This window comes from Mauremys reevesii, linkage group 11 (assembly GCF_016161935.1).
Source record: "Mauremys reevesii isolate NIE-2019 linkage group 11, ASM1616193v1, whole genome shotgun sequence".
In the NCBI taxonomy this organism is placed as follows: Eukaryota; Metazoa; Chordata; order Testudines; family Geoemydidae; genus Mauremys; species Mauremys reevesii.
Window position 1 is genome coordinate 39,902,764 of NC_052633.1, and position 27,933 is coordinate 39,930,696.

Below are 27,933 nucleotides of genomic sequence, written 5' to 3' on the forward strand. Positions count from 1 at the left end.
TAAGACAGCGTTGTTGCTCATCTTCAAACAAAGCATTGAAGACACTGGCAGAAAGGCTCATATAAAGACAACATGGCCTTGGCACATTTTTTTAATGTAGCTTCCATTTAAATTAACAACTTTTTGTGCCAGTAAATAAATAATCTACACAAATTGAAGAAAATGTTGTAAAGTCTTGGAATGTTAAATGCAATCTTGGAATGAGAGATGGTATTTGATTTTGGCTTGCTTTGCTAATGAAGTATATGTCTGGGGGTAAGGATGCATTCAAACACAAGCAGAGGATCTTATGGGACATTTACATAATCTCTATTATTTTGTGTACAAGAGCTTCTTTGTAGAAAGTTACGAGGAGACTGCCTTTAACTTCCTTCACAAAGCAGGGATGAGATATTAATAGCCATACTTATACATTCGATTCTCTGCCAAACCTTTCATTTATCCTGCAGGCTGCCAAAGACAAACCTGGCAACAATTTGATTTCAGAACACAGGTCCCTACACCAGAAGTGGTGCCAAGTATATTAGATGGCTGAAAAAAATAGAGCATAAAGTATTGGTTTTATTTAAGACCTTGTAGCATCCAGCAGTGACTCCAGGCACCAGCACTCCAAGTGTGTGCCTGGGGCGGCAAGCCGCGGGAGGGCAGCCTGCCGGTCCCTGGGAGGGCAGCAGTCAGGTAGCCTTCAGCAGCATGCCTGCGGGAGGTCCGCCGGTCCCACGGATTCAGCAGCAATTTGGCGGCAGGTACTCCAAAGCCACGGGACCGGCGGACCTCCCACAGGCAAGCCACTGAAGGCTGCCTGACTGCCGTGCTTGGGGCAGCAAAAAAGCTAGAGCCTCCCCTGGTAGCATCATATGCAGAAGTACATGCTTAACCATTCCAAGGCTCCAAGTTATACTGACCTGGCAGAAAATATTGCTGCTGCTGCTATTTCAGAGAGAGGCAAGAATTTTGTAACAGAAGGCAGAAGTCACCCGATCCATTTAGAGAGTGATGACAGTAAAGAATTTAAGATACAAAAAATAGTGACAGCAACTCGGTATACTTAGCATATATAAAGTAACAGTGGTCTGCAACTCCTAATCAGCATGCCAGAGTGCAGCTCCTACTGTGTCTCAGGCAAAGCACTCAGTTCAATGCTGCTGCTGGTGAAAATATTTTCAAAAGCCAGAGAGACAAGTTTGTGTGAAAAGACCAGAATTCAGGAGAAACTTGTATGATACGATTGCCTTGCTCACCATCAAGTTCACTGCTAATAACTGACAGTTATTATAATAACTGGGACTACTAATTGGGACTAGGGTGACCAGATGAGAGGGAGAAAATATCAGGACACATGGGGGTGGGCGGGTCCGCCTGTGGAGCGAAATATCGGGACAAATTGCGTGCCGACCAAAGATTGGTCGGGACACGGGACAAACACCTAAATATTGGGACGGTCCCGATTTTATTGGGACGTCTGGTCACCCTAATTGGGACAAAGAACCTAATCTGTCATTTAGGAATAACAGGAAAAGCACAGAGTCATTGAATCAGAATGACAAAAACATTGACAAGGTAGTACAGTCTCAGATATCTGACTAGGTGCAAAGCTTCTTTTGGTTAGCCTCACCCTACCAGGATGAATAGAATAGGCTCTCTCATCAAGTCAACCAGGACCCAAAAATCAAAGCATGTAATGGTAAAGGGGTTTTCACCCCCAACTGGGCACAGAGCATGCTGACCCCAGTCTCATAAGATAGTCCGCACCCACATTTCACCAATTGCTAAGCTCACAGAAGCAAAAGGAGAAGCAGACTCCTCCTTAACTACATCATCCTTCACAAGCAGCCACTAGGTAGTAAAAAGTACTTCTATCCTCTCCCTTCCAACAAGGCTAAGATCATTGTCTCCATCTTGTTCAGCCCTAGTCAGCAAGGGATGAGAATCCCAAAGTCACATCCAAATGCAAAACCACAAGAAATAGGCTGACATATTACTTATTAAAAATTCAGCTTAGGCTGTGCTGTGAGGGGCAGTCCTTGACCTTATCGACTTGTTGCTAACATTCTCCCTAGGATCTCCTAAAAGGAGGACAGAACTGACATTTTGAAAGATCACAATAATCCTTGACCTAGTGAACTTACAGCAAAGTGCCTGTTAAGATCAATCAAGTTAAACAGTAAAGTTTCATAATACAAAAGGTGAACGATTTTCTTACAGGAAAGTTCAGATTCTGAGCTCCGCCTCCCACCTCCTGAAAGGAGAGAGAGAAGGTACCTTCTTAGGAACAGTTTGTAAAGGCCCAAACCAAAGCCACACTAACAAAAATAGTCCTCAAACTACAGAAAAACAATCGAGTTAGTATAATAGGCATCTATCTATCCTATGCAGAATATAGTCAAATAGACTCAAAAATTGCTATCAACTACACCTATGCAAACCCACTGAAGTCAATGGCGTTTCATGGGTTACAGAGTGGAGTTCAGCCCAAAGCATTTAGAGTAATTTGAAATGACTTGGTGCTGTACTCTACATATTAGTTTTGACATTTTGTATCAGCAAGATACTGATTATTGCATGAACTGCATGGGTATACATCACCGTATTCTAGCCTGTAACTCTCTAATCACAAGTGAATTACCAAAGGCCTCCTTACTCCTGCAAAGAAATGTCATATCAGAGCAAAAGCTTTCAGGTGTCTACATCCTTTTCTAACCTGCTCTGAAAGAGACTTTTCCTTTTATGTAGCAACTCCTGACAGTCTCTTAGCTTTGTATGTGTGTTGTAGTGTAGGTGTTTATGTAACATGTCACATGCACACTCTACTGTAACGTGCGCAGACTCTTTTTGGCTGTGGGTGTGTTGCATTGTTGGTGTTTATGTGGCAGAAGTGTCAGGCACATTCTATTGATTTATGGCAGCTATTTTCGAAGTCATTGAACTTCGTTATAAATTAGCAATAGACATAGGCACATGTGTGTAAGTCAATGTCCCCAAGTTTCAAATCATCTGAAATAATTAATTCTATCAGTTTGGTATATTTTTTATTCCATAACTAGTAAGATATTTTTAAAGTATTGCGCAGGTGTGTTTAAACAGAGAGGATGTTACTTGCAAAAACTATCTTTGCCTAAATTGGATAGACATGGTTTACACAATGTAAAGCAAATTATGCAAAAAGCTAGAGACAGAGAAGTGTTCTCTAGTGGTCTGAGCACAAAACTAATACCCAGGAAACTCCTGATGTCTCATCCCTACTCTGACAATGAAGTCTGGCCTTGGCTATCATTTAATCTCCCTGCATCTCTGAAATGCCCATAATTGCCATGAAAAGCAAGCGTTAAGTATTTTACAACTCCAGATTACTTTTTGTAAACCTGATGGAAAGCAATGCCAAGGTTCTGGGCAGTAGTAGTAGAAGGCTGCAGGGACATCTAGTCAGGAAGTCTTACTATTAACAAAGCTATGAAGAGAAATACCTGTTTTGGTTAATGGACTAGAGAACAGCTGCTGAAGAAGTTTGTTCTCTGAAGTTCTCAGCACCACCACTATATCAGCAGGAAGAGTGTCTCTGTTCTTCTCAAGAAAACCGTAGGCATCATATAATACCTAGGTGTTGGAGACAGAATGAACGAACAGCTGAAACAGACTACCAAAACCTTGTCATTTACTTTAAACAGGCAAGTTGACCAAGTAAGATAGTTCAAACCTGGCAAGCTGGTGAATTACTGCAGCGTTCTCAAAGTGTGAACTAGCTTTAGACAGCATCTGCATTCATAACATGTCATTGGTATATCAAATTGGTTTAAGTGGCTTAGGCTGAGTCACACTGTATTACGCTGTATCACATCAAACTATGACGTGCCCAATGCAACATAACACAGTGTAGCACCACACTAGCTGCATAACTTGACAGGTTACACGTGAAATATGCAATGGTTTTCAGACGGAGCAGCCACTCTGCATTTACTGCATGTAGCCAGTGTGTGATCTGTAATGAAATCTTCTGGAGAAACAGGAGTAAATTTCATACCTAGCACACTGGCAAAATGGATACAAAATGTACTATCACTGTTACCAAATGGATATTTATTCATCTGAGATCCTCTCTTTAATTTGCACTGGCTTAGGGCACAGTATTTTTTAAAATTTTAACTCCAAAGGCTTTGAAAGGCAAAACTGCTCTGAATTGTTTTTCTCATAGTTATTAGTAATCAATGATCAAATCTTTGTATCAAAATTGGAATAGAGTTATTCTGCTTTAGATTTTATTTTTTAAAACTACAGTAATTTCCAGCATTCAGCTTTACTATAAATGGCCTCAGTGACAGAAAAACACAGGCACAGTACATGGGGCAGGTCTACACTACCGCAGGGATCGATGCTCTGAGATCGATCCACCGGCAGTCAATTTAGCGGGTTTAGTAAAGACCCACCAAACCAACTGCAGATCGCTCTCCAGTCAATCCCTGTACTGTACCCCTGATGAGAAGAGTAAGGTAAGTCGACAGGAGATTTTCTCCCATCAACCCCCCGCAGTGTAGACCCCGCAGTAACTCAACCTAAGGTACATCGACTCCAGCTACCTTATTCACGTAGCTGGAGTTGCTTAGCGTAGGTCGACTTACCGCGGTGGGGTAGACATAGCCATGGTCTTGAAGTTACATTAGAGCTAATTTTGGCCCTATTGTGGAGAATGACTGAAAATCAGCACTTCCTCTAGGACTTGACATTTGGGTGGCAAATAATTTACTGGAGCTTTGTGGAACTTTACAGTTTTCCTTAACAAACCCAAAAGTTGGGCAAGGTTTACCAGAAGATTTGCGGAGGTTCTTGACCCTTGCATTGAGCGTGAGCTGAGGCCTGCATGGAAACCATGCAAACCTAGGCTGCTTTGGTTGAGTTTTGTTTACAATTAGGAATTTAGACCTCAAATTCCAAACAAAACTCAGTGGACATGAAACCAACTAAAACCAAAACTGTTGAGTTCTGCAGAGCACTAGAATATACCTCCAGTATGTAGGAGGGGAATTCTTCCAGACACTCCTCTGCCCTCTACAGGAGTTTAAAAAGAAAACACTATTGCAGAGACAGTTTTAAACTCTGTTTTATTCATTGAACCCCCTTTCCTTTCCTGCTCTCTCTCTTCCACACAAACAGTTACTACTGAGAATATGTGTTAATGGCTAGAGATGTTATAATTGTGCAGGTTGTTCTGGCTCAAGGAGGGGGCCACAAATTCTACGAAATGTCTCAGCTGGGTGACCAGATGTCCCAATTTTATAGGGACAGGCCCGATATTTGGGGCTTTGTCTTATATAAGCGCCTATTACCCCCATCCCGATTTTTCACAGTTGCTAACTGGTCACCCTAGTCTCAGCTGGGGTGGCATTTCACGTGTCAGGATGCCACCTCCAGAACTGTAAGGAGCATTTATAACATTTTGAATTGTAAATCTTATCACAAATTCTAGGTTTCTTTAAAAACAATTAATCCATTAAAAAGAGCGAAATCTGCAAGCAATTTAAATGCCTTTGGATGGAATGGATAGTGATTATACCACTTATTACATTCAGACCATATGGCCTTTACCTTTCCAGCATAGTGCTGAATGCCAAAACACAGCTCCACACGTTTGGGCCTCCAAAAGTATTTGCATCTTAAATTATCTTCAAACTTATCTAGTCATTAAAAAAGGTAACTGTTAAAGGTGAACCACAGCAATTTAAACCACAATTCTCCACCATAATTAAGGACAGCTTACAACCCAAAAAATCAGAATTAGTACAAAATACTCTTATAAGTTATCATATTGTCCACTAATGATGTCAGCCTTTGTCAGCTTTTCCTACAAGCACCTGTGTTCTTTCTTCCAAGTTACCACTTATAAATGAACAGCCTCCCCAAACTAGACCTTCAAATCCCTCACGACTCACTTCTAATGGGATGCCCATCGGAAACTAACAAATGACAATGGCTTGGTAGGTAGAACGCTAAAATAAACTTCTCTCATTTATTGGCTGCACACATTTTAAAGTTGGCAACAAGATTTATTAAAATGTTCATAAAATAATCATCAAGTTAAGGAACTATCTAGTCAGATGGCACAGCAAAGTCACTACTACTAATACAATGTATGATCTCGGGCATGTCTCTCTTCCATTCTCTGTCTCAGTTTCCCATCTTTTAAATGAGGATAAGAATCCTTGAAGTACTTAACACAAGCAGCATTGTGACAATTATTTAATATTTGTAAATCCCATAGATGATAATAAGCCCTATTTAGATAGGTATTAATATTTAAACCATAAAATAACATTAACAGTATAAAATAACAAGAAACTAGAAAAATAGTTGAAGTGAGCACCTGAGCAAAAAGAGAGAAAATAAATACTTAAGTAAATAAAAATACATTTATTCATGTCTGAATATTGGTGACATCATAGCAGAATTTTAAGAAGCCTTCTCAATCCATTGCTAATGCCACGGACTCAGTGGTTATTTAGACTAGCAAAAATACTATAAGATGTCATGGCTCTCACTCAATGTGTATCATTCATTCTTTAGGGGGTTTTAAATTATTATTCATACCAACTAAAGTCAGGTCTGTCGCCTGGGGAAATCGACTTTCTTCGTCAAGTAGAGAAAGTACTCCCATTGGTTTCTGGAGGAACATATCTAGAAGCGGACGATTGTCCTCATACTCCACTGTAGTAGCATCAATGCCCTCATTCTGATATTCCATCTACAAAGTCAGAAATACAGTTAATACTGAATTGACCATGAGAATATTACCATCAGGACATTTTTGGCACAAAGCTTCTTTCTTGTTTATAGGACCTGGTAACATTTAATTGCCTACAAAGCTCACAACAATTGTGTGGCAGCAAGGTCACAATATCGTGTGGGAAATGGGTCCATCTGAGTGAGGTCTAGTCTCTAAACTTCCATTTTCTTGTTCTGTAAACTCTTAATTTTTCTTTAGCTTAAGTAAGATATGTATTAACAGAAAGCGACAGCGCTTTTTCTTAGCGATGACCATATGATCAAGCCATAGAATTGTTAGTGGCCTAATTCTATGCCAGTAAAAAGCTCAGAATATTTTAAGATATGCTAAGGGAATGGAAATATGAATGGGTAGAAGTAGGAGTGAAGTAAGAAATAACAATAACTTAATTAAGTCTTCAATCAGTATAGACCACATTTCTTTCTTTGGTCTGGTGACTTGGGTTGTTACAGAACTGCCAGTAAGAGATGGGACTTTCCAGAATGATCAAAGGTCAAACTCGCCTACCCTCAACCTGGATTGGACCACAGCATCAGAGTAGGAGGTCTATGATCCCCGGATTTGCTTGGAAGATTTCAAGGACGTGGCATGGGGTAGAGTGAACTAGAATCACAACCTTAAAGATCTAAGTGACCAAAGGTGATTCTACCAGGCCACCACAACACCAAGAAAGGCTGCCACCATCCCCCAACACCCTTTCCCCTAAAAAGAAGAGACAGACCAAGACCACTTCAAGCTATGCCAGCTGACTAGCCAAGTGCCCAGAGGCAGGCTGCTGGCCAGCTTAAAATACCAACTAGAGATGATGTCACCTGGTCTCATGAATTACAATTTTTACTTTGAAAATCTGAAACCCAGCAAGCAGAAGCACCATTAAAACATTTTTCTTTAAATTTTTTTTTATATTTTTCCTATTTTGTGGATTGGTAGAGGCGCCTACTTCCTGTATTCATTATTTTTTTCTGTTAACACTTTTAGATGTGAAAGAGAAAGGGGGAGAGGGAGAGAGAGAGAATGTTAAAGACATAGCACATGTGTATCAAATTACTAAGTAAATCATATCTTAAATCATTTTGTGTTACCCTTTTGTTCTGCACTAACAAGGGAAATTATAGGTTGTTAATCATTCTGTATCACAGTAGAGCTAAATTAATCAGGAAAAAGTCAACCACTCAGTCAATGGAAACCTTGAAGGAATCTAGCTGCTTCAGGGATCTGAGAAGTAAATTACATCCCCTTTGCTTTCCAGGCTTAAATATGTATAAGACTTGAACATGCACTATGCTAACTTCATGATTTAAATCCTGATTGTGTTCATCCAGTGATTTGATCAATTCCTGATTTCATTCCATATTATTGTCAATATGTTGATTTATTAACTCAATTTTAATTTTGGTTTGATAACTGTTCTCTTTAATCCTTTGTTTAATAAAAGTCATAATAGTTATTTTTAGCAAGAAGCTTCTTGAATTTTAGGTTTGTCTTTTTATTAATTTGTAATACAATCCATACAAATTACATAAAGCTAGTTTTTCTTTCAAAAATGCAACAAGGGTCACAACACTCTTCCCCAATGACAAAAAGTCATTTAGTAAAGTTTCTAAGAGCTACGTAGCTCTGTCCCTAAATTAGTACCTGTATAAGAACATAAGAACGGCCGTACCGGGTCAGACCAAAGGTCCATCTAGCCCAGTATCTGTCTACCGACAGTGGCCAATACTCACAATATGGTATACTGTTCAGCCATAGTCTTGTATTAGAAATAAATTTTATATATATAAAGAGAGAGATTCAGTAGTACTCTATATATATTAGAGAGAGAGAGAGAGAGAGAGAGAGAGAGAGAGAGAGAGAGAGAGAGAGAGTGTACTATACATATATATATATATTTATGTAGTACTCCTGAGTCTAGCTTACAATCACAGCAGCCTTAAATTTACCTGTTCAAGTGCAAAGATGTGCTGATTGAAATAAAACTGGATTTGTTCATTAGCAATGTTTATGCATAGCTGTTCAAAGGAATTTCTTGTGAAGTTCTCAAATCCAAAGATATCCAGTATCCCAACATTCATCCGGCTTTCAGCATTGCTATGTAGAAAACACACATAAAATCCAACATGGGGCAAAACCCAGGACAAATAAAAAAAAACAAGATAATCAAGATCAGATACTATCATTAATTCAATCCACCACAAAAGGAAGAGAGACAGCCTGTATAAATCAAACACAGATTGTGCATTTGTTTACAGTCATTACCACACTCCTTTTTAGGGTGACCAGATAGCAAGTATGAAAAATCAGAACAGGGCGTGGAGGGTAATGGGCAACTATATTCACTGATGAGCTGCCAAAATATTAACAACAGGTTCCCTCCTCCTCACCCCACGAGGGGGTCATGACCCCCCTCTGGGACTCCTGCCCCATCCAACCCCGCACGTTCCTTGACACACACACCCCGGGACCTCTGGCCCATCCACCCCCCTTCCCTGTCCCCTGACTGCCCCCTGCCACCCCATCCAACCCCTCCTCTCATTCCTGATGGCCCCCTGGGACCCCCGCCCCATCCAACTACCCCTTCTCTCTGTCCCCGACTGTCCCCCACCGCCCCATCCAACCCCTGCTCCTTCCTGACTGCCCCCCGGGGACCATTGCCCCCATTCAATCCCCTTGTTCCCTGCCCTCTGACCGCCCCGACCCCTATCCAACCCCCACAATCCCCCAAACTCCCCTGTCCTCTTCCAACACCCCCTCCCTGCTCCCTTACCACGCTGCCTGGAGCCGCTCGGAAGGGGCTGGGTCGGGGCCGGGGCCGGTGCCATGGGGCCTGAGCCGGGCCAGGCCAGAGCTGCTCGGCCGGGCCCAGGATGGCACCGGCATCGTGGGGCCCTAGCTGGGCCGGGGCCGGGACGGAGCCGCTCGGCCAGGGCCAGGGCTGGTGCTGTGGGGCCCAGGCCGGGACGGAGCCGCTCAGCCGGGGCTGAGGCCGGCACCGGCGCTGCGGGGCCCAAGCCGGGACGGGGCCAGAACCAGGGGTGCTCGGCCAGAACCAGGCCGGAGGGAGCCACTTGGCCAGGACCAGACTCGGCCACGCTGCACATCTCTGGAGCCCTCCTCCTCTGGGCCCCCCCGCCCCATCTTACCTGCCTGCTGCTTGTTTCAGGCTTCCTGCAAACATCTGATTCACGGGAAGCAGGGGAGGGGGAGGAGAAGGGGGGTGGAGTGTTCAGGGGAAGAGGGGGAAGTGAGCTGGGGCCAGGGGCAGGGTGGACAGCTGCCAGAGCTTTTGTTAAATAAAGCCCTTTTAGAACCGTTTGTCCTGGAACAACTGGTTCTAAAAGGGCTTCTAAATTTAACAACTGGTTCCTGCAAACCGGTAAGAACCGGCTCCAGCTCACCACTGACTATATTAGACAAAGACCTGAATATCAGGATAGACACTATAAAATAAGGTCATCTGGTCACCCTACCCCTTCTCAACTCTGAGATTCTTGCATTACACAAGTTCTGCTAAGGTTAGGGAGGAGGAAGAAAGAAATCATTGGGAAGTGCTGATTCCAAGCAGCACCTCTTCAGAGGTATTCAGGGAATGGTTCCAGCAAGTAGATCTCAACAGAAAACTATTTGACAGCCTCCTCAGGTAGAAGAGGGCGGTGCAGACTCTTAGGTAGGCAACCTAGATAGCTATGCTGAAGTAGTTTGAGAAAGAAAGAGGAGCTCTCATGTACTGGCCATGGAAGAGGAGAAGCTCTCCCTCTGCTGTTGACAGAAGAAGGGGAGCTGTGCTCCCTCCATTTCCCATTACTTTGACCCTGCCTAAGACAGACAGACAGGCAGTCTCAGACTGTGGTCTGCATCCTTTACTGTGTTGAGCTCAGTTATGAGGAGACAAAGGAAAGAGAAATATAAGACATCTTTCCACTTCCCCAATTCTGGCACTACCAGGGAATGAAACAGCCCCCAGCATAACTCAAAGCTGCCTAGCGGCTGCTCTAACTTACGCCACCAGCAGCTGTCCCATGAGGACACATGCTGCTGTAACACTGCCCCAATATATCCTCTCCATGCCTTCCCTCACTTCCAACATATCCTCTCCATGGAGAATGTTGGGGGAGCCAACAAAATCAAAGCAGCTATGGCAGCTTTACACCACCTGAGGGATTCACTTGTGCTTGGGAATTCCCAGTTGCTCCTTGAGAAGTGCAAAGCAGATAGAATGGGGTCTGAGGATCTGTCTTTGTTCCAGGAAAGAAATAAGATGGCACAGTGTAAACATTTCCATAATGCAAATTGGCATCAAAGTTTTCACAATTAAATGTTTTGACAGCTGGTTTTAACAGCTTGCATTGGAATGTCAAAAATATATTCATTAAGTAGCTGTTCTGTAATAATTTATATCTATATTTTATCACTAGTTTAATACTACTTGAGAACTGGAAGGATCACATAGAACAATACTTGTGTTTAATGTACCCCGCCTACTCTAATTGGTTATCTATGGGAATCTGGGATGATTTTCATGCTTACCAGATACAAAGGCTCTTTTCAAAGACTTGCCTGGGATTTTAACCACACAATTCTCATTGATTTCAGTAGCCAAATCCCAGGCAGCTCTTTGAAAAGTATGGGGTTAATGTCCTGGAAACAGAATTCAGGATCACAGCATGACGGCCATTTTGAGGTCTTTTCTAAATAAACACAGTATTCCTCCAGCAAAATCAAAAATACAAAAGGGGATGATCCCATCACACACACACACATCAGCAATATGTAACTTGCCATATATTTTTATCTGGCTGCAGCAGTGTATTAATACGATTTACAATCCAGCTGAAGAGTCGACCATAAAGTGCTTTAGACATGGCATCTCGCACATCAGCGGCTTTGTCCACAGTGTTTGTTCGGATAATAGTCTCTCCTCGTGTTACAACACAGTGAGAGGTTAGAGCTTCCTGGAGCTCTTCTGAACCAATACTGAGCAGTACAGCAGCTGGAAGATAACAGATGGGAAAGGTGGCTGTGACTGGAGAACAAAAATTGCCAGCACTACCTACCTACTACCCATCAGTTGGAGATTCTTACAAATACAATCAAGCTGCATTTATAGAACTGACAATATTAAAAACATATTTACCATTATCTAAGGCCTCTGCATTGGGAACTTCACTTTTATCAGTTTGGTGTTGTGAGGAAATGGCAGCAAACTCAATGTTTCCTGTATTCAAGATTCCAGCCAGAATTTTGTAAACTGAATGAACTTCCTGCAAAATGAGACAAGAACTACCTTAACAAGACACAATTAGTTAGTTGTAGCCCCCAAATGTGGTCTGTTTAAAAATAAGATAGGAAGAGTGTGTGTAAAGCCCATTGGGTCATTCTGAAGTTCTGACTTGCCCAGTTCAGTTTTTACTCTATCCTTATTCAAGTAAACTCCCTCTGAAATGGAAAAGTGAGATAGAAATGGAAATGTGAATGGGATAGAATGGAGCTTGCCTCAATAATGACTGAAACCTCAGTCAGTCCTCCAGTTCTGTGGGTGCAGTTTTGTACACACAATTACAAAGGTGAGATTCTGTGGCATAATGATATATTTAGACAACAAATGCCAGCATTTGCACAGGAAGTATTGGAGGTGGTTTTTAAAAATAAGGTCAATAATGCTTTGGTAGCTAGTTCATGATTAATCTCTTACCTCATCAGTGAATCCTATGATCCTAAAGCAATGTTGAATTGCTTCAAATTGTCTTCCATATGAGTCTTTAGTAATAATATCTTGCATTACTCTTCCAGTTTCATTATCAATATACCTAAATAAAATGGCATAATTAAAATGCTGTGTTAACAGATGTACTGCTACAACCCCCAATGATTTCAATAGGATTGCATCAGTAACAGAGCAGACCACTTATTTCAATGGTTTTTTAACCAAATAAATATTATTGTGCTAATCAAAAAGTTTTGGGATTATTTTCTTTCTATTACTTTTTGTTCCTTCAGCACAAATTAAAATGTTATCCCAACATTATAGTTTTCCAATGAAGAGACGGATAGCAAATGAAATTAGTAACTCAAATTTAACAAACAAGATTCAGCCCTGAAGTAAGACAGTGCAATTCCATTTACTTTAATGGAAATGCACCTTCTACTACTACTACTGCATTCAAGTAGAATTTGCTCTAATAGCCAAAGAGTAACAAATTTAAACCAATATATTTTGAGTTGCTTCTGCAGCATTACCAGAAAGCTCTACATTCACAGCCATTCATTTCTGGGGATAGAGAAGACCTGAAAGAAGGAATGAAAATCTAGATAATGAGGAGATGGCTTTTTCCCCTCTTATTATAAATGCTGCAAGTCCTCAAAGAAAATAATAATGTAATTCCTTGTTGTCCATCCTCTTCTGCACTTGGGAGGATTAAGAAAGATCCACAAGGGATAGGAAAAGATTAAGAGAGATTTTAAAGCATCATACTGAAAGCAAGCCCCGATCAATAGCCAATTACAACCGCATTAAAAACAAATTAGTGATAGTTACCTAGGAGGCTTTTTTTCAGGAAGTCTATACTCAGAAAGTTTCTTCTGATGAAAAAGACCAGCATAAATATAGTAAAATATATGGAAGTTTTTTTCTCCTCTGGAAAAAAAATGTATTATTTTAAAGCTTACAGGTCTATCTGCATCTACATGTTTTCACTATGTGTACACTGTCAAGTTAATGAAAGAGGGTTTGATCCTATGTTTGTTGAAGTAATCAGCAAAGCTCCCATTGACTTTAATGGTGCAGGATCAGGGTCAGAAGCAGCAAAAGCCCAATGAAAAGCTCTTCCATCTTATCTGTTAAGCACACAAAACCCACCCAACCAGACAGTGGCAATGAGACTGAGATCAGGCTCTTCTCCTTCCCTTTATAAGTTGTTGGAGGTTGAGCACAAAGGTACAATGACATGTTTATAGGAGATAGGCTCTGGGAGAAACAATATACTCTACAGAGCATTCTTTACCAAACGATAGAGTGATGTTGGTCTCCTAACTGTACTTCCAGCCATAGTACAAGCTGCCAGTGGGTTAGAACAAAATTTCATTGAAAAGTGTTTTTTGAAAAATAAAAACAAACCAAAAAAAAAGGTAGAGTAGATTTGAAAGGACACAGTATTATTAACCTACACAGCCTGCTTTATGACTCTGGATTTTTCAAGTAGATATTCCGACATTTTTGCCCCCATTACAGCTCCTGTTGGTGTAAACATCATTTCCAGGTATTTTCCAAAACGACTTGAGTTGTCATTGATAGCAGTGCAGGCATTCCCAAACGCTTCAACCAGAGGGTTCACTTGAAGAATCTTCTCACGCAAAGCGCGGTTATTGGCCTTGACAGAATAAACACAGATCAGAAAGAATGCCCCAAAAGAATGCTTGCTCGAGGCTTCTTCCCAGCCTCTGAAACATAGTGTGCATTATCATGTGTCCTACAGCTACTGGCACATGTAAATTGACCTAGTTACTGCTACAACACCACACCCACATATTGAAGGGGAAAACAAAGTCTCTAGCAGGTGTGAAGATACTGGATTTTTTCCCTCTTTGCAATATATATGCCTTAAGAGGCTCCATATATTTTATTTAAATAAAATATCAGACAATAAATATCATTTAGGCTCTGATCCTGCAAGCATTTACACACGTGTTTAACTTTGAGCACTTGAGTTTTCAAAGTGCCGTGACTTCAATGGAATTATTCATATGCTTAAAGTTAAATATGTGCATAAGTGTTTGCAGCAGCAGGCCCTTCCCAATTTCATCCTGGCACTGATTCTTATAGTCTGAATAATGGACCTAGGTCATAAGCACTGTAGATAACCAGAGGCACTAATCATTGTGAGTTTGACCATTTATGCATTTAAGTCAATGGCAAAGCTGGATCAGGCCCTAAGGTCCCAATTCTGCAAACAATGTGCATGTGAGTACTCTCACTGACTTTAATGGCACAACTCATGTGCACAGAGTTAAGCACGTGCCTAAGCCTGTGCAGGAGCTGAGCTTAAAACTAGCATATTCTTTATGGTCTCTTCAGTGTAAAATATCAGATCCAAATTAATAACAAAGTCCCCAGTCCGTACTGCTCAATTTTCAGTGTTTTCAACAAGCTAAAAATAAATGCATCAGGGATTTTTTCAGCAAAGGTAGTTTAAAAAACACTGATCACTGGGCTACCTGGCTGGCTATAAATACCTTTCCCAGGAAGGTCAAATGCTGGACAATCAGATGGGCACTTTCAGTCTTTCCAGCACCACTTTCTCCACTGATGATAATGCACTGATACACAAAACAAAATTGTAAATACATTGCTCATCATAAAGCTGATCAACTCAGATGTTCAACTACTACTTTTATATTGTTTTGGATATATTACCAAGACATCTTCAGAGTCAACTGTATATCAGTAAGAGTCACAGGTATGTTTGTTTCTTTACTCTTTTGATCAATAAAAGGTGCATCATCATAATCTGTGGGTGCTTATACATGTTGTGGAGAGAATAAGATCCATAGAGCCCAGTACTATGACACTATTTGAAACCTGGAGTCTTTTACTGGGAAAGTACAATTCTACCTACTGTTCAGTCTAAAAGCCTGATCTTGCACAAAATAAAATCCTCAATGTTTTCTACCATGTACAAGGAATAGTGCACAGTGCTAATCCCTGAGGTGGCACAGCATCCTCAGCTTCTAAAGAAGTCATACAAACAGATGTGTATCTGTTTATGAGAGGAACCCAGAAGAGAAGATCCACATTCCTTCTGTACTTGGTGTCAGAACTAACAGATCTGTAGCCACAGATTTTACTGATTGGCTCAACCAACCCTGGGAGTCCTAGGCTCAAAGATTAGTTTTACAGTAGTCTTTTGGAAACAGCAACCAGTAAATTAGCTATGCTGACAGTATACCAAGATGCTTATAAATAATTAGCTACCTAAGTTCAAGGATATGGATCCACAAGGCAAAATTAGTTTGTAATCATATATGAGGTACTTGAAAAAATTAAGATTTACAAAATAAACCTGATGGGCTGATTTCAAAATGATGAACTTGCTTCTTAACTTCAACAAATTTCCCCATCATTTATTCTACACACTAGTTTCTTAGCAAAACCCCTCAAGAGTTATATAACTAATAGCCATATCTAATGGACCCTCGGTCCCCGCACTTGCCAAAACCCAATAAACTGTCAATTCTCTTTCTCTTTTTTCATAAGCAGGGTCCATCTATATTCATCTTTGTCTGGTGTATTCTGAATGTGGTTTTATTGTATTATTTTATCGTGTTTTAAGCCTTCTTTAGAAGTATTTACTATGAACTAATGTGCAGCATGCATGTCAAGGAGGATTTTATAAATAAAATCATTATTATTCCCCAATACTCATATCTATTCATAGTACAACACATGAAAAGGAATACAAGATTACAATCTTAAAAATATTGTAAAAAGGAATCCAGTTTCTGTACATTATATTTCCATTCTCATTAAAATGATTGCCATATAATTGGATTTGCATCCTCATTACATTTATGTTAGAACTCTCATCATTATATTTTACCATGAAAATGAGTGATTCCATCGTTAATGGTTTGTATTTTCTGTGACTTGTAGTCACAGGAACTGATTTTCCATTGGTCTTGCACCTGTGCAAGCTAAGTGCAAAAAGGTACTGATATGGCAGCATTTTACATACATTTTGCATAGTTGTAAATAAGTGTACCAGATGCAAGATAGGCCCATAGGGAAAAGATTGTCAGCTGGTATTATCTGGAATCGATGGAGCTACGCTGATTTACACTGACTCAGGATTCAACTTTATAGCGTCTACTACTGTACCATGACCTTTTCAGTAGTCCTAAAACTGACTGGATTGCTGTTCCATTTTTCCTGCTATACATACATGCTCTGGAACAGAAAGTTTCATAAAGATCATTGACTAACAACACATAATACTAAAATTAACCGAAGTAATTCAGCATTCTATGACTAATATTAAGTAAAAAAAGAGATAAAGATGTTCTTACCTGATCCTTGCTGAAAGTTACCATGCCCTGGTAAGCAGCATCGGCAGAGGCAAATATGTGAGGGGGATTTGATGACCGCTTCACACCATGGTAAAGCTTGGAAAACTAAATGAAAAAGAAATCTGTCAAAATAAATTTTTCACTCCGTGAAATCAGTGATGTCGGGAAGGATGGTCTGGTGATTAGGATGCTGGCCTGGAAAGATGGAAAATTCCCTTATGTGCCGCCAACTTTCTCTGTGATCTTGAGCAAGTCACTTTGTCTGTCTGGGTCTCAGCTCCCCATCTGTAAAATGGGGATAATAGTACTTCCCCACCAGAGGGTGTTGTGTGGGTAAATATATTAGAGATTGTGAGGGCTCTGATACTTTGGTGATGGGGGGACACATAAGCTAGATAGAGATGTTCTCCACAGAGTAATGTTTTAAAGCAATTTACAATATTTTTAAGTCCTATTTAAAATATATTTTTGTGGTTTTCAGTGACCAAGACTCCTAACCATTTACGGGCCTTTTCTTTCTTGTACATCTTCAGTTTTACAATTTACAGCAGGTACTTTCCTCATCTTGGTGTTTCTCTTACCTGTGGAGAATATATGCTGAGATTCTGGAAGGGGTTTAAAGCTATTAAAATGTCTCCAACATAAGTATAAATTTGTAGATCAGCATAACGCTTCTGAAGTTGATGGATAATTGTATCCTAGGATTATAAGAAGTTTGACAGTTAAGAAATATTTTTCCAGATAGCAAGATTCATTGTAAATATATTGAGAACACTGAGTAATAACTGATTATCTTAAATGTTATTTGTCATTTATGTCAAACAATGACCTCACAAAACCAAACCAATATTTTCATAACCTCATGCATCTCTCTACAGTATTGCAACAAAAACAAATTAAAAGCAATAACTCCCCCTTTTTTGTAATAGTTTATGTTGTTATGCCTGCCAGAGAAGCAAACACTTAACGCAGTAAATGACCATATAGGTTATCGGATTGGGGGGGGAGAGGGGGTTTCATTGCCGTACTAGCGTGTAAACTGTCACTTAATTTTTGTAATTTGACTCTTCATGCTCATGAGTCCATCATAGAACAAAAAGGAACATAAAACAACATCATAATTTTTCAAGTATTACTCCATAAATTTGTTTTAAATGGGAACCCAGCACATTTTTATATTATATGTTGTTCCTGTTGGAATACAAGTTAAGGTTCCCTCAAGCTAAAATTAACAGGTTCTCTGCACACATGTGGTGTATTAAAACTTGGAGATTATATGTATGGGTTTATCACTGTTTTCATAATAGAGTCTTTATTATCTGTAGCTGGGACATTCCTTAAATACATTATTGGTTTTGAAGAAAAATTATTCTAATCCTGGTTTTTGAGGCTAAGCTTCAATTTTTTTTGCAAATAGAAAATAATTTAAACTAGCATCATCCATCATTCAGTTCTTCTGTGTTATAGGTTTTACTGAAACTGCTTTTATATCACTGCGTAGAATATAAATGAACTTGTGATAGCAGATCAGAATCATGTGTGGAACAGTTATTCTTTTATGCCAAGACTATGAACAATTAATTTTGTGACATGATGACACTGTTAGAATAAAACCTATAAAGCAGAAGCAAGCAATACATGTGATATAATGGTCAGGGCTGAGAAACTGATGCTGGAATGGTACAGTACCTCATCTAGAACCTCTAGGTTTACTAGATCATCATCTAGAGAGTATTTGTCAGCCACATCCACACGATAAGATCTTCTAGTGTGTATTCGTTCATACCTGCAGGTGTGTTAACGGAGTATCAGTGTTAAAACACTATTCTAAAAAATGCATCTAGTGAGAGGCAATAATAATTAACTTAGGGGGTGATCTTTTCAAACAGAAAACAGGCACACTCTCTAAACTACTTACCTTGGAGCATTTTGAGGAAATATTTTAAAATAAATGCATCAGCTAGAAGCTCAGCATAACTCCCATATGCTCTCAGCTGAAGGATTATCTGTAGACAGACTGTCTCTGAATATAATAGAAATCTATCAAAATACCCTCCCCTTCTTTCCCACCTCCTCGTCACAAGAAGTTAGTTCCATGTAAACATTAATAAATTACCAGTTCATCTAATTAAGTATTTTTTTTAGGAACTTTAGTTATTCCAACTACTGGGGCTACAACAAACAAGAAAGAGTACAATGTCCTTCCCATTACCTTGGCGTCTGCCAGTGCGTCTCCTCAGATGACCCTGGACCTGGTCCAGAACAACATTTTTGAACCACAACTGCCATCAGACTTTATGGCATCTACTTTGTGTAGATGTCCAGTCAGCTTCTCCTCAGAGATTTAATCAGAGTCTTTAAGCCACCCAATTAGAAGCGGAGACAAACTGTCCCATAACCCCTTTATAATCTGATTATACTGAAGGAATCTTTGAAAAAGCTGGTGTATTTTTTTAAATGACACATTACATTTTATAAAGAAATGGAGACAAATTAACAGTGTATGAAATGTCTTCCACTGAGGAGGTGATAGATGAACACCATGTAAACACGACCATGTTTTTCTTTACAACAAACATAATCAAAGCATAGCAGGAGGACACCCACTGAGATCCAGCAGCATCCTGCTGGGTTACACTAAGCATTGATCCTCAGTGACAGCTCCTGACAGATTGCTGCTGCATTGGTTGCCATGTACAAAGTAGGAATCACATGATAACACATTCCTAACCAATGATAATAGTACACCAGGTAGGTAGGACAAAACTAGCATGCTTCTGTTGACACCGCAGATTATGTTGCGTATACATAATATGGAAGGTTGATGTGCAAAGAAAAAGATACCAGGTCTTTTTTCCCCTGCATCTACAACTACTGACTTTTGAAAATCATGTTTCAAAAAGAAACATAAGGACTCTTGATCACCCCCAACACACATGCAGTTCCAAACTTAAGTTTTTCCTAGACAACAAGCAATCATACGATCAGGTGCAGAAGAATTATTGATCAAAATTAGCCTTTTAGCCAAGAGGGAGGAGGTAGAGACATTTAACTACAGGGGCACCCTGACAAATGCAAATTACATTGAAGGATCTTGTTTCTTGTTTTTTTTGTTTGTTTGTTTTTTTGGGTTTTTTTGTTTGTTTGTTTTTACTTCTTTTCATTGTTTAGTTTTGGCTACTTAGTGCACTGCATTTCTATAGGTTTATTTGAACTCTGATTATGTAAAGTAGAGTGAGGATACAGTTGTTTCAGCAGCAATGGAAAAAACCCACCAAAATACTCATACAATTTTTTTGAGATAGTCTTATTTATATTTTTCATCCTATGTTTCCATACAATCTGGTGGCTTACTATGCTGCTGCTATGCATAACCAAGAAGTGACACAAGGAGAGAATGAACAGGAAGTGATGAATTAATAATTACCATAATGGGAGTCATTTCCTGTGGACAGCCTGGATAGGATGTGTATTAGCTGAAACTCCCATCAAAGGGAATTTGTCATTTTCTGTTTTTCCTGTGTTTATTTTTTTTAAAAGGTGATATTTAGAGATTTACATTCATAATGATGGGCCAGATCCTCAGCTGGTGTAAATCAAAGGAGCTGATCTGGCCCATCATTGTTGTTTTCTTGATTGTTTTTGGTTTAAGCTTAAATCCAGGGTCTCTAATTAAATTGTAGAGAAGGATGTCATCATGAGTGATCAGGTCCCTCCAAACATAGGAATATTCATTAATCTAGAAGTAGAATAAACATTTTAATATCAGTTCCTTTATCACCCTTGAGATGCATCAGGCAAAGTTATTGTCAGAAAGGGTGATGGAAGGAAACATCCATTTTCAGACATTATTGAAGTGAAAGATTGCAGGACCGATGTCAAATCACAGCAAATTTGCAAGTACTTTGGATGTGCCTATGCTTATACCATAGTTGCAGGGAGGAGGTTACATTCATACCTAAACATCTCCAATTGCAGAGTGGCTTTGTAAACTAATCTGTTATCTGATTATATATTAAATTCCAACTGTTTGTTTTCCCTATGCAATAAATGAGTCAGTTTTATTACTGGAAATTTTCTTTTTACCCTATACAAACAAATGAGTAAAGAAACTATTCTTAATCAAACATAAGGAAAACATAAAGACCTTGTGAATATATATATTTTCCTGTGTTTAATTCATTTTCTTAAGTACATGATTAGGAAGAGGACATTAGGAGCATAACATCACAGTAGCTTCAGATCTCCTGCTGACCTCTTCAATTTTCTGTTGACCCTATGGCCTGCAGATATGTTGACAGTGAGAAGGTAGAAGGAATGCAAATAGTAATACTCAATGGTTTTACCAATGTCACCCCTCTGCAGTTAATATTTTACCTAAAAATATATTACCAAAAAGCTGAGGAAATCAATTTTTAATTGGGGAACAGCCATCAAAACATTTTTATGCACAAGTTAAAAATCAGTGACAACTATTCTTGGTTTTGTGATATATATATATATATATATACACACACACATATACACACACGTGTGTGTGCATGCACACCTATGTATGAAAATAAACAAAAGAACACTGACATAGGGTATTGGTGGCAGCAGCATAGGGAAGGATTATTTGATCGTTTGGGAAAGAAAATATAAAGGGGTCACGTGGCCCAAAGAAGAAGACACCCTCACTGACAGCTCCAAAGTCAGGAAAAAGGCAGAGTGGACCAAAGATTTTCATCCATGTGGTGTCTGGAAGCACCAACCACCCTCTCAAATTCCATCAGAGTTCCTCTTTCTTGGCCTAAACACTCTTGGTGCCATAAAACATAGAACAGTTTTTACTTTATTCATATTTTATTTAGGACCAACATAGGAACAAACAGTTTCTGCATAGAAGAGGTGGATGAAAAACAAAGTCTAAACTCCTAGCTCACCCTTTCTCGCATTATTGTAATCTGAAAGCAAACACAGGATTGGTCCTGGACTAAGACTTTGCAAGGAAAATATTGAACACAATGGGAAGAATTAACTGTGACTCTCTCACTGACCTTAATGATAGTCATAATGTAAACACTGACACAACCTTAAACATAATGTCACAAATTTTGGCCTGGCTATAATAAAAGTCTGTGTGAGCTCCAGCGTAAGTATGTAGCATGGAATCAGGCTGGGAATCAGTAGTTTCCTTACCCACAATAGTTTTCAGTTTCTTGTCTTTTAACTCCTTCCCTTGATATTTATACAGAAGATGTGTGGAAGAGTTGCATTTAACCCACATTAAATCCTGCACAACATTTTACAATCTGAGCACTACTTTTGGTTTTGCTTGCCATAATTATCTGTGTCCTACCTCATGCACAGAGGAAACTACAAGCTCGATGCAATCAAATTCTTTACAGTTAATTGATTTCAAAACTGAATGCAAGCTGCCAAAGTAGCTGGCTGTTTGTAAGACCTTCCCCTTCTCTGACAGGCTCCTGCACTAATCAAACTGGCTAACTACAATGCGCAGGGCTGCCAGGCCAGTGCAGTTCTGGTCCTGATATTTGACCTGCCGGCACTTCTGAACCTGCTGTCTGTCTGCATTCTTTTAACTTTAGCTAGCAGGCTTTTAGACTTGCCTCCTTCCCTAGGGAAAAATTTACAATCTCTCATTAAGGGCAAGAGGATTCAACACCAGGTTCTACCAGCTTCTACCACAGAGAGAGCCCACAAAGGAGGGTTCCCAGTAATGGAAAGCCTGCTAGGGTAGGCAGCAGTGTCACCATGCACCTGCAACTTCCCCTCCTTTGGAGAGTACACAACTGACCAGTGCATCCCCCAAAATGGACTGCAGTGGGCAAGGAGAGGATGCAGACAGGGTGGCTGTGGGATGGGACAGATTCAGCATATTTCTTTGGCAATCTTCTTCAGTGGGTCTCCTATGGCAGGTAGCCAACTGCAGCTTAAAGCTGCCCTCCCTCTGGAAAGAGTATGGGGGGGTGTAGTGGTGTGGCTGGAGCAGTGCCCCCTTGTGGACCTTCTCGGTGCCCCCCACCACTGTGTGTCTCGCAGGGGGGAAAGGGGGGAAGAAGTCTCTATTTCTGGTGTCCACTGAGGCAAATTGTGACCCACTGGCTCACTGTTGCCTCTTCAGTCTTATCCCCTTCTGGGTAGCTTCAGCCTCAAAATGTTCTACAACAAAATGCAAACCTAACTCCATACTGGGCCATCCCCCAGTCTTCCAGGACAGTGTTCCTGCCCTTTCGTTCAGGCTTTCTTCCCAAATAATCTTTGATTCGTGCATTGCTCATTCCTTGAGGTCTGACATTCCTGCCCAGTGGCTGCTCCAGCAATCATGCCTGTCTGTCTGCAACTCTGCAAGTGAAGCTCCCTTCGGGCAGAGGGGCAGAGCTCTGCCCTCCTTCTTGACCAGTCAACCCTGAACTGAGTCAGGCTCTCCTTTTATTGCCCTCCAGGCTTGGAATTGGCTTCAGGTATAGCAGACGGGGATAGCTGAGCCCACAGGCTCTTCTTCATCTTTTCTCTGATGGTACAGGGCCCCATCTCAGGACAGTATAATTTGTGTGCCAGTATAGAGTATAATTTCTGTGCCAGCATAGATGGGGGGAATTAAATCTGACAAAGGGTTAATTTTTCTGCTAATGGCTCTCTCTCTCTCTCTCTGACAGGCACATGGCAACAAAGCTCTGTCTTCGCATTAAGACAGGGCAGCCCAATATGGATCAAATAAGAACCCATCCACTCAGACGTTAAATCTTCACTTTCATGAGAAGATGAGCTGGCCAGAAGCTGGCAGAACAAATTCCCTTCCTCCTGAAGGGAAGAACTATTGGTAGAGGGGAGCACAGGCTCTCCAGATAGCAGAAAAACAGCAGAGAGAGTAGAGAGCCAGGTCTGGAGTGAGGCTTCTTAAAGCCTCTGTTAATTTGAGAACCAGCCATTTTGAACCATGACCATTTTGGATTTGCCCAACACTAATTTGTGACCACCAACCTGATTCTTCCAGACTGCAGTTCAGCCATTAGTAACCTTTGGGACTTCTACAAAAGACCATTGCTTTTGTCAACTTTAACCACTGTGATGGTTGATTGACAGGGTTAGCAAAATAGACAGGTAGCAATGGATTAACGGAGTTGCCCCATATTAACTTCCTCTGAGAATCAGCCAGATGCCATTAAGGGACTTAAGAACTGAAGCATACCTCTGCTAGAGATGACATCCACTACCTTTTCATCTCCTTAAATCAATAGCATTCTATAGAGGGCCCTCTAAGGTTCTTTTCTGTTACTCTTCTATTTCATCACAACAGTATAATTTGAAGTGTTTTTGTTGCACAATACCTAAAATTTTGAGGGCTGATTCAGGAGGATGCTCCCAAGTGAAGGTTAAAATGCATATTCTAGTATTTTTTAAATTGTTTCTAAATTCTAGTATTTTTCAAAATGTATTTTCCCTCACCAGGGCTTGCAATAACTCCCCCAAACCCAAAAAGCAGAAACTGCTCTTGCCGAATTTGTATTCCTCCAGCTCACATATGACCACTCTCTGCTATTTTAGATTTGCTCCTGATTGCTGGACTGGGTACAATGATTTTTTATTTTAGGATTTCTTTTTAGTTGCTGCCTAAGAATTTTTGAGTATTTGAAATTTCAGGGGAAACTATTTTTTTTGGTGTTTTTCAAAATGTCAACAAAATACTTTATACCCTTTTTTTTTTTTTTTTTTTTTTGCATTTTCCAACCAATTCCACCCACAATTACTTGGCTGTTGGAAGTATTTCTCCACTCATTTTTTAGTTTTGAAAAAAATACCATGGAAGGATATGGTTCAGGGATAAATCCATATGAAGAAATCAAGAATTGGCAATCAGACTTAAGGAGGGAGGAAAGAAGATAGAATTTTGAGATTCCCACTTTGAAGTTGCTCTTCTAAATGTAGCACAACAAAGTCTTTAAGGATTTTCCATGGAATTTAATTTGCTGTCTAGCGTAAACGATATTATGACGTTCTAACATATGTTTTTCCATTGTTTAAATTTTGAGCCAGCTACCAGCTCTGCCAAGTTTGGATGAGGTCCTGACATGTACAAAAGGATGAGGATAACATTTGATAGGGCTTATAGATGAATTCCACAATACACGCCCACTTTTTGCAGTACATATTGCCAGTGAAGTCAGCTCAAAGAGCAGTTTAACATTTAGGAGTATCAGGAAACAGCCTGCTGAAAATCAGTCTTGATGGTGGAATCTCTTGTGCCATGAATCAAAAAACAACTGACCACAAAAATGAGTTCAAGACATAGAATATTAGGGTTGGAAGTGACCTCAGGAAGTCATCTAGTCCAACCCCCTGCTCAAAGAGGGACTAATCCCCAGACAGCTTTTTACCCCAGTTCCCTAAATAGCCCCGTCAATGATTGAACTCACAACTCTGGGTTTAGGAAGCCAATGCTCAAACCACTGAGCTATCCCTATTCCATGTTTTGAAAGGGAACAGCTCTCCCTTATAATCTCCCCTAATGGATTATCCAACATACCCAAACGCAATTTCACAAAAATATGTACCTGCCGGAACTGAGCAAGTGTTTTATTGTGAATGGAGAGCTTGCAGTATCCATAATCACTAACACTCCTCCCTTCCCTGAGCCTTCCAAGGGACAGAGAATAGACAGAAGTAGGCAATATGCAAGTTCTTCTTCATTAATATTTTTACGACAACTAAAAGTGTGCTAGATGTCTAATAGAACAAGTAAAATACAAACTTCTGCCTCCAAGAGATTACAATCTAATTTTATAGACATAATGCAACAAGTGAAGACATTATCCTAATAACCACTTCACAGGTGGCTGAATTGAGGCACAGTGAAATTAAGCGATTTACCAAGATGACATACTGATTTAGTGACAGAATGGGGAACAAAACTTGGTTATTCTAATTCCCTGTCCTATTTTTTTTATTATAATGATTATGTATATAGTGTCTGATATGTTCCATGCAAATCGATGAGGTCCCTGCCTGCAAAAAATTTACAATCCAAATATAGCAAGACTGTGCCCTAACCACATTATTACACACCCTTCTTTATTTATGGCACAGAGTATTTATGTCAGAAAGTCTTTACAGACACTCCATGTGTATGGGAGCTCTGCTCATTTACTCCTGAACCATGCACCTATATTCTGTTACTGATACCCCTTCCCGAATTTGAGTCCACCTCCCTTCCACTTTTCCTCAGTTCATTACTATGTGGGGCTTGAGTCTATCAAAACAAACTCTATTCCTGTCCCGCATTCAGCACCAGCTTACTGTCAGTAGAAATACACTCAGGGTAGTCTACACTACAAGACTATTTCGAATTAACTTAATTCGAATTTGTGGAATCGACCTTATGAAGTCGAATTTGTGTATCCACACTAAATACACTATGCCCATTTGAATTCTGGGATTTCCCAGTCAGCTGCTGAGAAATCGGGTCTACTTTTCAATGGTGCTCGAGCACTGCTGGACCATGGGGCTCTGGTCTGTTTAGCGCCTGCAGGAAGTAGTTTCTTCCCGGACCACAAAATAACTCTTGGGGATGTGCAGATGCCTATAGTGGCGCCTGCACAGCGACAGGAACTCTTCAAGTACCAGTGAGCAGTGAGCAGCGTGACTGTGACTGTTCAGTTTCTTTACAGAGAAGCTGAACCTGTCCCTGTTTCTTTACCAAGTGACTGTTGACTAGCATCTGCATTGAAACTGGGACACTGTGCTGTGTAGGGTGTGCAGTGTGATAAAAACCGCCTGTAAAAAACTCGGGAATGACAGGCTGCTGCTCCAGAGGCGCTCTGCAGGGACTGACTGATGTTTCAATGGCCCTGCCCATCCTCCTTTTGGGACTCTGTGTGGGTGACTGCAGTTTGTGTGTACGCTGCTGCTGATCTGCCCCCATGTCTGTACCCTGGTAAAGGTGATTGTCAATGACTCCCAGAGTCATCCCTCCTTTTGGTATCTAAAAGAGAACCAGTGTATCAGAGAACCAGAGCTGCTTGCTCTGTGTCAGATCCTGCATAGATTATGAGCTGTATATGGGGTGCTAGGGGTGCAACCCCACAACCCCTGTTCCTGTTCGTTCCATTCCCCAGCCTTCCTGGGCTACCATAGCATTGTCCCCACTGTGTGTGTGAGTAATACAGAATGCAGAAAATAAGACACAGTGACTTGTAGTGAAGAAATGAGGAAAAGGCAGCCCAGTTGCTATAGATAGTCCAGATAGGACAAGGAGTGTGGAGGAGAGGAGCCCAGCATCCTGCTGCTAGTCCAGGGCAATTGAAAGTCCTTTGCACTGCCCCATGTGCCAATAGGCTGATGATGACCTATCTTCAGCATTCAGTAAAGATATGGTGACATTTAAAATTAGATGCAGGAGTCTCCAGAGAGATCACCTGAGGGGTCACTGAAGAGAGAGAGAGAGTGCATGCTGCGTGAAAGCCAGCACAAACCAGGGGCCTGCAGCCATGCTCGGGGAGGCAATGCTCCTGAGTACCAGAGGAGAGGATGTTCTCTATCCATATATAGAGAGAGACCCTTTTTTCATACTTCAGATTCCTGTTATATTTACGAATAAAAGTTTACATGGTTAAAGCACCAGATCCAAGAGTTCCCGTCAGTCTATATGCGGTCCTCCTCTTATTCAGAGATTACACATGAACCTCTGCTGGAGAGCTCTTCATTGCTGCCAGTGCTTGATTCTAACTGTCCAGACAGGAAAAGGAATTCAAATTTTCCCGGACTTTTCCTGTGTGGCTGGTCAGAGCATCGCATCCACCTAGCCTAATTTGACACAGCCTAGTGTAGACCAGGCCTCAGTCCCTTCCTCAGCATCTCACATTCATTATGTAAGGCCAGGTTCAGTAACAAGAGTTTGATACTGTCCTCTACATTTTCTGAAAAATGCTCCCTTCCTAGGGACATCTAAATCTTAATGGGCGCAAGATTATTCTGGCTCCCAAAATGGGCTGCAAATTCATTTCCATTTGCTAAAATGTGATGATATATTTTAGCTCCAGGATAGAGAGAGAACTGGAAAAATATAGCCTTGCTGAAACACTGGTAACTGAAACCCAGGATTC

At 40.5% G+C, this 27,933-nt stretch overlaps 1 protein-coding gene across 1 annotated transcript in view; it reads right to left on the reverse strand.

Annotated features, from left to right (window-relative positions):
• The window catches only part of MYO3B (myosin IIIB), a 347,455-nt gene that overhangs the window by 166,452 nt on the left and 153,070 nt on the right, over positions 1–27,933 (reverse strand). Inside the window, exons 12-24 of the mRNA XM_039493716.1 lie at positions 18,518–18,614; positions 17,410–17,526; positions 16,829–16,933; positions 14,999–15,082; positions 13,934–14,136; positions 13,305–13,403; positions 12,462–12,576; positions 11,904–12,030; positions 11,549–11,759; positions 8,713–8,860; positions 6,577–6,730; positions 5,578–5,666; positions 3,465–3,594 (exon numbers count right to left, since the gene is read on the reverse strand). Coding sequence (XP_039349650.1) covers positions 3,465–3,594; positions 5,578–5,666; positions 6,577–6,730; positions 8,713–8,860; positions 11,549–11,759; positions 11,904–12,030; positions 12,462–12,576; positions 13,305–13,403; positions 13,934–14,136; positions 14,999–15,082; positions 16,829–16,933; positions 17,410–17,526; positions 18,518–18,614 — 1,679 coding nt within the window. The remainder of the gene's footprint in view (positions 1–3,464; positions 3,595–5,577; positions 5,667–6,576; positions 6,731–8,712; positions 8,861–11,548; positions 11,760–11,903; positions 12,031–12,461; positions 12,577–13,304; positions 13,404–13,933; positions 14,137–14,998; positions 15,083–16,828; positions 16,934–17,409; positions 17,527–18,517; positions 18,615–27,933) is intronic.